Source organism: Gadus macrocephalus, chromosome 23 (assembly GCF_031168955.1).
Source record: "Gadus macrocephalus chromosome 23, ASM3116895v1".
NCBI classification, from domain to species: domain Eukaryota; kingdom Metazoa; phylum Chordata; class Actinopteri; order Gadiformes; family Gadidae; genus Gadus; species Gadus macrocephalus.
The window spans coordinates 15,634,027-15,648,289 of record NC_082404.1 but is presented as its reverse complement, the minus strand read 5'-3'; the positions used below and the strand labels follow the sequence as shown (position 1 = coordinate 15,648,289).

The 14,263-nt window shown below is 44.7% G+C and overlaps 1 protein-coding gene and 1 long non-coding RNA gene across 2 annotated transcripts in view; one reads left to right on the top strand and one right to left on the bottom strand.

Annotated features, from left to right (window-relative positions):
* LOC132452777 (uncharacterized) overlaps positions 1-7,555 on the top strand; it is a 150,739-nt gene extending 143,184 nt beyond the window's left edge. The window contains exon 2 of the long non-coding RNA XR_009524504.1: positions 6,774-7,555. This is a non-coding gene — a long non-coding RNA (uncharacterized LOC132452777). The remainder of the gene's footprint in view (positions 1-6,773) is intronic.
* LOC132452740 (NACHT, LRR and PYD domains-containing protein 3-like) overlaps positions 1-14,263 on the bottom strand; it is a 274,895-nt gene that overhangs the window by 120,499 nt on the left and 140,133 nt on the right. The window contains exon 27 of the mRNA XM_060045505.1: positions 954-1,127. Coding sequence (XP_059901488.1) covers positions 954-1,127 — 174 coding nt within the window. The remainder of the gene's footprint in view (positions 1-953; positions 1,128-14,263) is intronic.

Genomic DNA, 14,263 nt, shown 5'->3' with positions numbered 1-14,263 from the left:
ACTGAATGTCCAGCAGGTGACTCCACTGAGGTTATAGCAACGATGCTCATAGCACCCTACGAGTACCCCTGGAGCCCTCGTTAGCTACGAGTGTTTTCCTGACGTTCGTTACGCAACGATGCTTTCGGGAAATCGTACGACGAACTTCACAAACCACTTAGGCTAACGATGCTTTGGGAAACGGGGCCCTGGTCTCCCGTCGGGTCATTCCTGTGCTGCTCGCCACAATAGAATTAGTCTACGTAGACCTATAACCTTAGATTGATGCAAATACTGTGTCTACATTTGTTTAAAGGGGACATATTACACCACCAGGTGTGAGTGTGATTAGCCATAACAAGCCGTTTTGAAACTGTGCAGCTTCTGACATCACAGGTCGTCGTGTCCACCTAGATGTATGACGGATAGATGGTATAATATGTCCCCTTTAAACAAATGAAGTCACAGTATTTGCATCAATCAAAGGTTATAGGTCTACGTAGACTAATTATAATGTGGCGAGCAGCACAGGAATGACCCGACGGGAGACCAGGTTTAAAGCAGTTACGCAATACACTACAAGCACGCACGCGCGTGCTGCTCGCCAAAATATAATTTGTCTACGTAGACCTATACCCTTTGATTGATGCAAATACTGTGACTTCATTTGTTTAACTCCCACTCTCCCGTTAACAGGAGATTGTGGGAGGGAAATATAATTATATTTTGTGTATATAATTGAAAAGATGCAATGGCAACTCTTGGATAACTTTTCCACTTTTCATTTTCCCACATAAACAACAAGGTGTAATATGTCCAATGGCACCACCCTGATAAACGTGGTCAGCAAAGGTACTGAGTCATTCGATTATATATTTAGACGACATTTAGGATTGATCCTCAAACCAGGAGCAAGTAGTCGTTTTTTAATAATCTCCTGATACGGAACTGTTTGCACGTTAAGTAAAACTGACCTGAGAGTTTCCAGTGTACAGTGTGGACTCCCCAGTCCAGCAGAGAGCAGCTTCACTCCTGAATCCTGTAGAAGATTGGAACTCAGGTCCAGCTCTCTCAGACTAGAGGAGTTGGAGCTGAGAGCTGAGGCCAGAGCTTCACAGCATCCCTTTGACAGATCACAGGAATTCAGCCTGCACACAATAAAAAGAACATGTTAGGAACTGAGATTAAAAGTGCTTAAAAGATCCAACCAGCTCACAGGAAAGCATGGTGTAGCTAACGAACAGCACAGGGCTGCCATGGGGCCCACACTGGAGGGGAGGACGTCCAGTGATGCTAGCACCTCCGCTCTCCTCGCTGCTATCAGGGACACACTTCGTTGCTACGGGTCTGCTTTCCCGAACTCACTGTTGTGTTTCAGGAGCATATGTTGCCGCATAGTACTTGTAGTACTCTGGTAGCTCGATTTCGCTTGGCATATTTTACATTTCACCTTATGATCTCCTATTTCTTTAAAGTATTTCAATTCTTCGCTGCGCTCTACTTTAACCGCCATCTCTTAACTTTTAGAATTTTGGCGTGCCTGCACACGGCACGGCACGCGGCGTGCATTTCATTTTCTTTGTGCCCACGGCATGCGTTAGGGGCGCCGCACAGAAAATGGATACATTTGCTTCAGAAAACTTTGTTTGTGTGTGTATATGCAAACTCGAGTTTGCCTGTCCACCAACCGAGTTCATTTGTAACGGGGAGTACTTGAGTTATCGATTCCTCACGTCCATCCCTAATATCTATATCATATAACATATATAATCACGGCCAAAAGCTGTGTGAGCCTCCATACGATATTATGAATCTTAAACGACCGCGTCGGGTTCTCCGACGTCTCTGGTTCTTCCACGTCCGCATCAATCAGAAGAAGACTGAACCACGACATGGAGGAGAGAGGGATTGTTGACCGCGGTTGTCTCCCGCCGGAGCCCGCTGCCCGCTGCCGAGGGACCACCGCCTCGGCAGCGGGCAATGCCGAGGCGGTGGTCCCTCGGCAGCGGGAAGCGGGGCTCAAGCGGGATACATTCGCCGCCAAACAATCCCTTTCGCCTCCAAGTCGTGGTTCATGTTCTTGAGGGAGGCAAAGCCAAAGTTCCTTTCCCCCAATTCATTCTCAACCATGGCTGAGATAACCCCCACTGCAGTCTCGTTGTGGAAATACAAGAGACGAGAGTCCAACATGAAATAAATAATGAAATAAATCATCCTTTTTATAAGGACAATGTCAGAAAGGACAAAGCCTGGCATTTAATTGCAGTAGTTTTGGGAGTGGAAGGTGAGTACACTAGGTTTAGGATTATCGCGTGATCTTGCGTGAATACGGCTGGCTCGCAAGGCAGCGCTACGCTACCGTTACGCGCCTGGTAGGAATGGACGCAGGGCAGAGTTCGCAGCCGTTCCGCGGCGCGTACGTCCCCGGTGGAAATCAGGCGTAATACATGTGGTCAACAAAGGTATTGAGTTATTATCTGATATAGTTTGAGGTCATTTAGGTATGATTCTCAAACCAGGAGGCAGTAGTTAAGTCTTCTGAAACAGAACCTTGTGGTGTAACTGTTTTGCTAACCTGAGAGTTTCCAGTGTACAGTGTGGACTCCCCAGTCCATCAGAGAGCAGCTGCACTGCTGAATCCTTTAGACGATTGGAACTCAGGTCTAGCTCACTCAGACTAGAGGAGTTGGAGCTGAGAACTGAGGCCAGAGCTTCACAGCATCTCTCTGAAAGCCTACAGCCATTCAAGCTTCACACAAAAAAACAGAACATGTTGAGAACCGTGATTAAATGTTTTATAAGACTTTTCTGATAGTTGAACAAATGATTATACATTAGATCTTTAAATGGTAGTTACATATTAGGTTTACAATGTTGATACTGACAAAAATGCTACAACAGTTGTTTTGTAGTTCTGAAAACTGTAACATAATATTACTTTTATAGAATTATATATATAGTGTGTATCGTAAAACATTTTATAAGTATGCCTAGAGATACATGTTGTATGTTATTATAACTTTTGTATTCTAGTATTTTATTTATTGTGTAGTGTGCATTGCAATACATGTTCTGAGTGCACCGTCAGATATGTTTTGTAATTTACTGTAACTTTTATATTGTAGTATTATGTATAGTGCTGTATTGTTAATACATGTTATGAGTGAACCTACAGAGATGTTTTGGAGGCTTTGACCAATGGCAGCAGTCCCAGAAGACCCTCCTCAGAAGCAGAGTATTTCTTCAGGTAAAACACGTCCAGCTGCTCTTCTGATGTCAGTACGATGAAGACCAGAGCTGACCACTGAGCAGAGGAGAGAGATTCAGTGGAGAGACTTCCTGATGACAGGTACTGTTGGATCTCCTCCACTAGAGAACTGTCGTTCAGCTCATTCAGACAGTGGAACAGATGGATGCTTCTCTCTTGAGAGAGATCTCCACCTATCTTCTCCTTGATGTAATGGACTATTTGGGTATTGATTTGTGACCTCCTTCCTGTCTGTCTCGGTGGATCTTTTTTAGTTAGATTGCCCAGTAATTTACTTCCTCTTGGTTCCAGCAGACATTGTAGGAGCCTCTGATTGGTCTCTAGAGAGAGGCCCAGGAGGAAGCGGAGGAACAAGTCCAGGTGTCCGTTCTCACTCTGTAAGGCCTTGTCCACAGCACTCTGGTAGAGGAGGAGGAGTTCAGCTTCCCTGGAGGTTGGAAGTTCTTCTGAGAGCAGGTTGACACCAGTGTTGATGTAGGACAGAAAGACATAAAGGGCAGCCAGAAACTCCTGGATGCTCAGATGGACGAAGCAGAACATCCTGTCCTGGTGCAGTCCACACTCCTCTTTAAAGATCTGGGTGAACACTCCTGAGTACACTGAGGCTGCTCTGATATCGATGTCACACTCTGCCAAGTCTACCTCGTAGAAGATCAGCTGGCCTTTCTCCAGCTGGTTAAAAGCCAGTTTCCCCAGAGAGACAATGATCTCCCTGCTCTCCGAACTCCAGTGTGGATCGGTTTCAGCTCGCCCATGATACTTCCTGTCCCCCTGTATGGACAGAACCCTCAGGAAGTGGCTGTACATCTGAGTCACGGTCTTGGGCACCTCTTCTCCAATCTGGGATGTTTTGAAGAAGTCCTCTAGAACTGTAGCAGTGATCCAACAGAAGACTGGGATGTGACACATGATGTGGAGGCTTCGAGATTTCTTGACGTGAGAGATGATTGTGGTGGCCATTGTCCCCTCTCTGAATCTCTTCCTGAAGTACTCCTCCTTCTGTGGGTCGGTGAACCCTCTCACCTCGGTCACCATGTCAACACACTGAGCAGGGATCTGATTGGCTGCGGCAGGGCGTGTGGTTATCCAGATGCGCGCAGAGGGAAGCAGGACTCCCCTGATGATGTTTGTCAGCAGCACGTCCACTGAGGTCGGCTCGGTGACATCAGTCCAGTTCGGGTTGTTCTGGAAGTCCAGAGGAAGTCGACACTCATCCAGACCATCCAAGATGAAGACCACTTGGTCATGGTCGTATCTGTAGATTCCTGATTCTTTGGTTTCAACAGAAAACTGATGAAGAAGTTCCAGTAAGCTAAACTCTTTCCATTTCAGTAAATTCAGCTCTCTGAAAGTGAGGAGAAATGTGAAGTCTATGTCGTGGTTGGCTTTGCCTTCGGCCCAGTCCAGAGTGAACTTGTGTGTTAAGAGAGTTTTACCAATGCCGGCCACTCCGGTTGTCATTATTGTTCTGATTGGTTTATCTTGTCCAGGTAAAGGTTTAAAGATGTCTTCACATCTGATTGGTGTTTCCTCATTGGCTGTTTTCCTGGATGCCTTTTCAATCAGTCTGACCTCATGTTCCATGTTGACCTCTCCACTGCCTCTCTCTGTGATGAAGAGCTCTGTGTAGATCTCATTCAGAGGTCTCTGCTCTCCTGCTCTAGCGATTCCCTCAAACACACAGTGGAACTTCTTCTTCAGATGAGCCTTGAGTTCATGTTGCCACTGGACCGCAACAGCTCCTAAATCCCAAACCAGAAGAAACATACCATTCATATTTCCAAGCAATATTACTGGTGTAAAGAATAAAGTATTATACAACTCTACTTTATATGGATCTTATAACTTCATTGGTAGTGCTGTTGTTGTTGAGTATCTGTGGTATCAGTGACTTGCTAACCTGATATGACAACATAGTGGTGCATCTCTTCCACTGAGTTATTCTGCTGTTCATCTGCAGTATAATGTTTAAAATTCTTCAAGCTGATACCCCAACAATAACCCTACATATTTGGATCAAACCATTCAACCTGATACCCCCACAATGACCCTACATATCTGGATCAAACCATTTAACCTAAAACCCCCACAATAACCCTAGCCTGGCTCCGCCCGCCTAAGTACTTCCGCTCAATTTCAATTTCCCTTCAGTAATATTTCTGCTAAAAATAAATTTCTTAGAAATAAGTAGCGATATATTTTTCAAAACATAAGGTTGCAGTAAGACCATAAAGAGCCCATGCATATGGAAAACATTTTAGGGATTTAGAGTCAATATTGCAACCAGGGGCGAGTCTAGGTTCTGACTTTTGGGGGGGCTCAACCCCAGGCAGCCACAGGGGTATATGAAGTATATAAAGTCCTGTGCAAGATTTTATTTTTTTCCACAATCTTTATTTTCTTAGTTACTATGTTGTTGTATGTCTAAGCCGATAGCTGGCAGTGTCAGCTAAATAATGCAGTTCTGAACCACTAAAGTGATGAAATGAAAAAAGACTGGATGAAGGAATAATCAATGGTTGTGAACTCGAATAACAAAATTTAGGTATATTAAATTTCTTTTGTGTAAGTTTCACTCAAAAATTACCATATTTTCCTGAATATGTTACTGAAACACATTGGAACATGATGTCGCCTCACTTTCATAGACCCATACAATTTATAAATTGTATCAACATACATTTTTATAAAACTTCTGATGCAAAAAAAAATCAACAAGTACAACATGTACTAGTCGAATACCATGAGAAACAGACTACTATTTCGGGAGCACTAAACTATGTTGTCTCACCTTCAGGGACCCATACATTTTTATAAAACATTTTTATAAAAACAAAAGGGTGCTAATTTTCAGTTTAAAAATAACTGCTGGCATTATTTTATCAGCTGAGGGCGTTTTCATTGCCATAACAACGTGAGCTAATCAACAAGTACAACATGTTCTAGACCAGTGGTTCTCAATCATTTTTCTTTCATTCCCTCCCTAGGAGACCCCATTTTATCACGCCCGCCCTGAATTGAAATAGCCTACTATTGAGAACCTGCTAATATTTATTTATTTAGATTAATAAAATTAACGGAGATAACATCTGCAACAACTTAAAACTATTTCCAACTTCAGTTTATTGACTCAATTTGTAACATTTAAACAAGACTGCTAAGTCTGTGTGAATCTCAAAACAGAGAAACAAGAGCAAATGATTCACTGGGGTTTGCATTTAATTATAATATTTTTAAAAAGTAAAGATTGGTCACTTATCAGCTTCATCAGCTTATTCCCTTTCAAAAAAAATAATATAAGTTCATCTTTCAAGCATGAATAAAGACACCAAGGCCTTCTGTCATGACTTTGTAAGACCAAAATTCTTGTAAAACTTCTGACCATTGGTATTATGTTTATTTAAAATAAAATAAGTAACCTATTAAAATAAATAAATACATAAGACACAAAGTCCCCTCTGCTGCTCACGCCCCCCCTGACAACTTTAATCAGCTGAGGGCGTTTGCCTGAGTCTCATAGTATTAGAACATGTGGTACTTGTTGATTAGCTCACGTTGTTATGGCAATGAATACGCCCTCAGCTGATAAACTAATGCCAGCATTTTTTTTCAACAGAAAATTAGCACCCATATCAACATATATTTGATATTTTTCTGCTACTTGTACCTATTCATGCTTATCATGCTACGCAGCATTACAAGGCTCTGCCGACTAAAACATGAAGCAATTCAAGAAGAAGCATATATAGAATCGTCCTGTGGTCAACTGTCATTTAATAGACATCTGACAGATTATGTTAAGGTTTTAAAATTATAGTATTATTATTACCAGGTCATGTTATAACACAGCTGGAAATCGTGGATTTTCTGATAAAGACTAGCTAAACTCTTTGACAGACAAAACAGCAGAAACTATGTTAGGTGCGCTCGTGCTGCATTTTTGGTTTTGTCAAACAGGAGACGCCCACCCACCAATCCGAGGTTAGAGATTCCTGAAGGAAGGTTGCGCTCGATTTCACTAGCCCAATTGAGCCGGTTCATTAGTGTACAGCATCCATCCTCTCATTGCTTGTGTAAAAAAAACGGCAGAATATTAGATTTGAGGACGAAACGATAGGGTGGGCTAAGGCAAGTTTTTTTTCAAAAAGGTCTAGCTTCGCCACTGATGGCAACGCTATTGAAATTGTTCCTAAATAAAAAATCTTAAAAGATAAGAGATATATTTTTCAAAAATTAAAGGTTGTAGTAGGACCATGAAGAGGCCATGCCTCTATGGAACAAGTTTTGGGGCTCTAGAGTCAATAACGGCGACGCTATTGAAATTTTACCATTGTGGTCGTTTTCAGTTTTGCACTTTGCAGACGGTCCCTAAGCTCGCGGCTGAAAGCCAACTGCTCGTAGAAGCCAGTGCAATTCACCGTTCGCTAAAGACGGCTCGTTTGGATCAAACGAGCACCAAGCAGCGGCGTACCGCCGCTGCTAGGTGCATATAGGGGAAACACTGAAGTACGAGAGTCTGGTAGGACCAGGCTAACAAAAACCCTACAGATCTGGATGAAACCATTTAACCTATATTTGAGTATTTTACCACTCCCCAGCTTGTCGGCCAGTTCCTCCTGGTTCATCTCCATCAGGCAGAGCTTTGTGATGTCTACCACTCCCGCTATGGCGCGCCTCCTCCGCTCCTCGATCTTACCATCCTCCTCCTCCTTCTCCCTCTGACTCTCTGAGCATTGTGGGTAATCTGAGAAGAGATCCCTCCAGAGCTTCTTCAGCTCCTTGTCTAGAAAAGCGTGTGCGTTCTCCTCAGCCCTCTGAAACAGAACAAACATCAAGGAGAACTTTACTTTAACTAACTGAGGTCATCAGAAGCATCTGTCCTAGATTAACGTCTCCCTGGTCTAAAGAGGGAAAACTGGAGACTATAAGCTCCACAAGAGATGCTTTTATTGCCCATGTAGAGCCAGGGGCACCACTAGAGATTGTGTGCCTTTTCAAATAATAGATTGGGCCTCCAACCTAGACCACCCACCATCCTAGAAAATCCATTTGACCACCCAAGATTGATATACTTAGGGTGCACTCACACTAGGCCATCTGGCCGTGGCCGTTGGCAGTTTTCACACCTAACCGTGCTCAAATGGCCCCTTTGTTCTCTGGCCTGCACTCACACTAGGCCATCTGGCCGTGGCCGTTGGCCGTCACAACTGTGGCCTGGCCACGGTAGGCTCTTGTACATACGTCATCACGTCGTAAGTAACACATCATCACCAAGCGTCCGCTGCATGGACCATAATAAAGTCTGCCGCCAGTCAGAGTTCTAACAACAATGGACAACAACACAGAGAACACAGAGAACACTTTGCTGAGTCTGTTGCTTATTTGGATATATGTTTACCGTTTAATGGGAAAGAAGGCTCGTCGCCTTTATTATGTCCGTGGTCGTTGCATGGACTATACGTCATCCAGCTCAGGTTGCGTAGCCGTGTGTGTGCGCGTGTCGGCTCATTAGCATCTGTACCGTAGCGGCCCGTACCGTAGCAGCACACCTCTTCCAAGTGGCCAAATTGGCCTGGCCTGGCCAGACTGGCCACACTCACACTCGCAGATTTGAGCACGGTTAGGTGTGAAAACGGCCACGGCCACGGCCAGATGGCCTAGTGTGAGTGCACCCTAATTCTAGTGTAGCCTATAGCTAATTACCCAATACTTAGCCTGCTGTCATTGACCATTGATGCATGAATGTCAGAGGTACATCGCTCATTACTGTTGCTGTTCTGGCAAAAGGCTTTCCTCTTGAGAAATTCATGAAATTCAGTGGTGTTTAACATTTTGGTCAATTTGTTCCCAAAGTTTTTCAGATGCCAGTAATGTCAGAACAGGACAGAAAAGACACAGAGTGTCTTCATACTCTGCTATTACTTTTCACCACTAGGGGTCAGTATTCACTAGGGCTGTAACGATACACAAACTCACGATTCGGTTTGTATCACAATTTTTGACCCACGGTTCGATACATCCCACGATTTTTTAAAATTTAAAAAGCATTGTATTTAAACAACACTTATATACCAATTAACTTAATGTAAAATGTAATAACAAATAATTTGGAACACTGAACAGATTTGAACAGAAAGAATACTATACAAGTATAGCTAAATTAATAAATAAATAACCAAAGATTGCAGTTGGAGGATGCTTTTTGCTGGTAGGCAAAAACCCTCAACTGTTTGGTTGGTTTAGTCAAATATCCTTATTAGCGCTTCTTATTAGGCTATGTAGCTTCAATAATGACAATCAGGTTTGATAGCCTATCTTTCAATAGATGGGGAAAAACATGAACGTCTAACATGAACGACGCAATAACGAGGCATAGTGTTACGAGTAGCGTACGTGTGTGCGCGAGAATGGCAGTGTGCGTATGCGTGTGTGAGTGACGTCAGCGAGTGAGTGGACGAGCGAGGAGAGCGAGCGGTAGCGCGTCTGTCTAGTGAAGAAGCGAACGAGTCCGGTAGAATAAAGTACCCATCCTGTCAATAATCGGTGGTCGCTTCATTCCGACCTATAAGCAGACAAACTGCCGGTCAAATCACATAAAACAATAGAGAAAGGGATCACACAGACAATTTTTTTCGCGCTTGGCCCACTCTGGATAAATGTCGTTCATATCGCATATGAGGACTTCGACGGCTGTGGAGAAATGCAATCCTCCGTAGCCACGGAGAGCTGTCATCACAGAGAGGGCATCTCATCGCATACTTACGGCATCGATAGGAGGGGGCGCTGTCAGCAGACTATTATTTAGACAAATTATTAGCAAATTTCAATCTGACAATTTGACCGGAGAGTTAGAAAGGGCATATCGCGCTTCTGCCTTCTCACACCACGAGACAGGTTCGTGGCTTTGAGTGTCGCGATTTCGGTTTCGATACGCGTATCGTTACAGCCCTAGTATTCACAGACCTACCCTGGCTGTATAGTTGATAAGTAGAAGAAATTTTGTGTAGACCTCAGTAAACAGTTTCCCGGTTCATCCACCTGTCTACCTCTTTCATTGATTCATATTCATGAATTTCATGTTTGATGAAGAACTATTTGATTAATATAAGATTCTATGATTCACTAGGTAGCTCAGTGATAATGGGCACCACAGGAAGGCGAATAAATAAAAACCTTTATTTGTATAAACTGGGTGACCTTTTCCTCCCTCTCAGGTTTCTGTTTCTGGTACCCCGACTTCTACCTCAACGACGACGTGTCAAACTACTGACAGTCTGTCCTCCGTCTGTTTTGCTTGTAAGCGCACCGAGTGGAAGACTCTGTGCTGAAAACTGGATCCACGCAAGACTGAACCATGCAATAAAGAGAGAGAGGTGGAATATATAGACTATACTGAACATTTAGCCAAACATGGACCCCTCCCCCCTTAGGTCACCCCTGTCTAGAGCTGAAGTCAAATGTAGTTTTTCATTTACACACCTTGATCAGCTCTGTTTGATTCTGCTGTACAGACTGAGCACTGGTAACCTTTGACCTCTCCTGTGGTCGCCTGTGGAGACAGCGTGCGTGCGCGCACACACACACACACACACACACACACACACACACACACACACACACACACACACACACACACACACACACACACACACACACACACACACACACACACACACACACACACACACACACACACACACTATCTTTTTAATACAAATATTTCCTGAATTGTAAATATCAGTCAGTAAAACTACTAGTTTGTTGGAAACTCCTACCTCTCCTCTCTGGAGGGGCGTCCATCTTTAAGGTTAGGAGGATAATTCATAGAGTGGTCGCTCTTCAAGGAGACACAGCTGGGTCCAGGGGAGTCTGCTCTCTCCTTCTGGAATCTTATAGAAAAACAAGAACAAGGATTTATGGATGTTTGATAGATGCTGTCGTTTTATAATCTTTGACAAATCCTTACCCTTCCTCTCTGGAGGGGCGTCCATCTTTAAGGTCAGGAGGACGATCCATAGACCAGTCGCTCTTCAAGGAGACACAGCTGGGTCCAGGGGAGTCTGCTCTCTCCCGCTGCTCTGGGCTTCAACACAACACACACACAGCTTTTACTAAGACTGATGATGGAGTCATGAGATATCAGTGCTGAGCTCTGAGAAGGACAACAGTCACAGACAGTGAGATCCTCTTCTTACCTCTTAGCTTTGCTCTGGCGGCCATGTTTCCCAGACAGGGTGGTTTTAGAGGTAGGAGCCCCCTCCTCTCTCTCCTCATCCATAGTAGACTGGAGACCTGGACACAAACACAATGCCATATTGTTTCTCTGGATTCTCTTTAAGTACCAAACATGAAATGACTTCAGTGAAGACTTCCTATCCACCTCCTGTCTGACACACACACACTATCTGTCCCTCAGTCTAGAACTACACAGTCAATCTCAACCTATGTCTAGATCACAAACTCTATCACTCTCTCTGTCTAGAGCTACATTCTAATCATTCTCTATGTCTTCTAGATCACACACCCGCACACACACACACACACACACACACACACACACACACACACACACACACACACACACACACACACGTTCATTTAATGATGGACAATTATTTATTTCCCTTTAGATCCGACAGTTCCAAAACATCAATTATTAACTAATGTTTCCAATGAAACTCTGACTGAACTGACCTCCCCACAGAATAAAAGTCCACAATACAAACAAATTGTTCTGTCCCGTTCCCGTACCAGAGGATCCGTATATAATCGCCCTCAACACGGTGAAACTAGTTACTGATGTCCTGACGCATACTCCTTCATTAAACCTATTTTACACCACAAACATGGATACAATGAGCTTGGACTGGAAACAGATTAATTTAGTAAGAATAAATGAATATAGTAAGAATACATCTCGTAAGAAAACAAGAATTCAGGAAACGGTACCTTATCTTTTCCGTGACGAATCGTGTGCTGCCCGTGTTGAATGGAAATATAGAAGCACAAATGCAAGGAAAGGAGGGAATAAAGAGATTTAGGTGTTCACGAAATAACAGAGAAGTGTTTAGAAGAGAGACAGAACATTTCAGGGCGTTGGCCTGAGTCTAACATGTTCTAATGCTCTAGTATTAGAACATGTGGTACTTGTTGATTAGCTCACGTTGTTATTGCAATGAATACGCCCTCAGCTGATAAACTAATGCCAGCGTTTTTTTTCAACTGAAAATTAGCCCCCATGGCCCCGTGTCAACTTTTTCTGCTCCTTGCTCCTTATCATGCTTATCATGCTACGCAGCATTACAAGGCTCTGCCGACTAAAACATGAAGCAATTCAAGAAGAGCATTATTAGTATTATTATTACCAGGTCATGTTATAACACAGCCGGAAATCGTGGATTTTCAGATAAAGACTAGCTAGCCTCTTTGACAGACAAAACAGCAGAAACTATGTTAGGTGCGCTCGTGCTGTATTTTTGGTTTTGTCAAACAGGAGACGCCCACCCACCAATCAGAGGTTAGAGATTCCTGCAGGAAGGTTGCGCTCGATTTCACTAGCCCATTTGAGCCTGTTCATTACAGCATCCATCCTCTCATTGCTTGTGTAAATGAGGAAACGATAGGGTGGGCTAAGGCAAGGCTCAAGCCTTGAGCACACCCAAAAAAGGTCCAGCTTCGCCACTGCCGACTGTGTCATGCCGACACCCAATCAACTTCTCATTCAGTGTCAATGAAGACACTAGAAACACTGCCCTCTAGTGGTCGTACTTGGTTAAAGCACAAACAACCTTTCATTGATTACATCAAATACAGAACGGAACTTTGACAAGTTTAATCGAGGAGAATAATCAAACAAACCAAACAAAAGCAGAATCAACCGTATCCATTAGGAGCCCAGTTAGGGGCCCTTGAAGGAGCAGTGTGTGTGTGTGGGGGGGGGGGGGGGGGGGGCGGGCCTCACCATCCTGAACAGAGGTCAGTCAGCCCCCGGGGTTTTGAGCAGCCCCTCTACTGTGAGGGAGGGCCCCCCAGGACTAAAGAGAAGGCCCAGCGTTTAGGACCCTCTGCTGTGAGGGAGAGCCCCCCAGGACTAAAGAGAAGGCCCAGCGTTTAGGACCCTCTCAAGGGGTGAGGATCAGGGGAGCGGTGAGAATGAGGGCGCGGCCCGCTGCTCTGGGCTATCGTCTATCTACTGGACATGACTTCAGTGTGGAGGTCCGGCCAGCAGGGGCAGCACTGAGGAGGCCTCAGTCCTCTGTTTGTTCTGGGAGAATGGCAGAACGTCTCACTGGTGTCTCACTGGTGTCTCACTGGTGTCTCACTGGTGTCCAACTGGTGCCTCACTGGTGTCTTACTGGTGTCTCACTGGTGTCCCACTGGTGTCTGACTGGTGTCCAACTGGTGCCTCACTGGTGTCTTACTGGTGCCTCACTGGTGTCTCACTGGTGTCTTACTGGTGTCCCATTGGTGTCTCACTGGTGTCCCCCTGGTGTCTCACTGCATGGTGTCCCACTGGTGTCTTACTGGTGTCCCACTGGTGTCTTACTGGTGTCTCACTGGTGTCCCACTGGTGCCCACCCAGTGTCTGAACACAGGCCACCTATATAAGGTGGCCTGTGTTCTATTATGTGCCTTTGGTTGCACCATGTACAGCACTTTGGCCAATGAAAACAGTTTTTAAATGTGCCTTATGAATGGATTTTACTTACTTACTTACTGTGGGGATTGTTGATGTTTCCTTGGGGTTGGTCGACCAGAAGTGGACGCTGTGGACAGCAACGACGAGCTGCCCTCTCTGGGACGCCCTGCCTGGGCGAGATGATGGTCATGGGAGGCCTCTTCAAGGGAGCGTCCTGCTCCCACCATAACCGCTCGTTTACATATCATAGAGGAGGGGGAGGGGAAGAGGAGGAGGGGGAGAAGGAGGTGAAGAAGGAGGAGGAGGCGGTGGAGGTGGTGGTGGTGGAGGAAGAGGGTGGGGGGGGAGGGGATGATGATCATGGGAGGCCTCTTCAA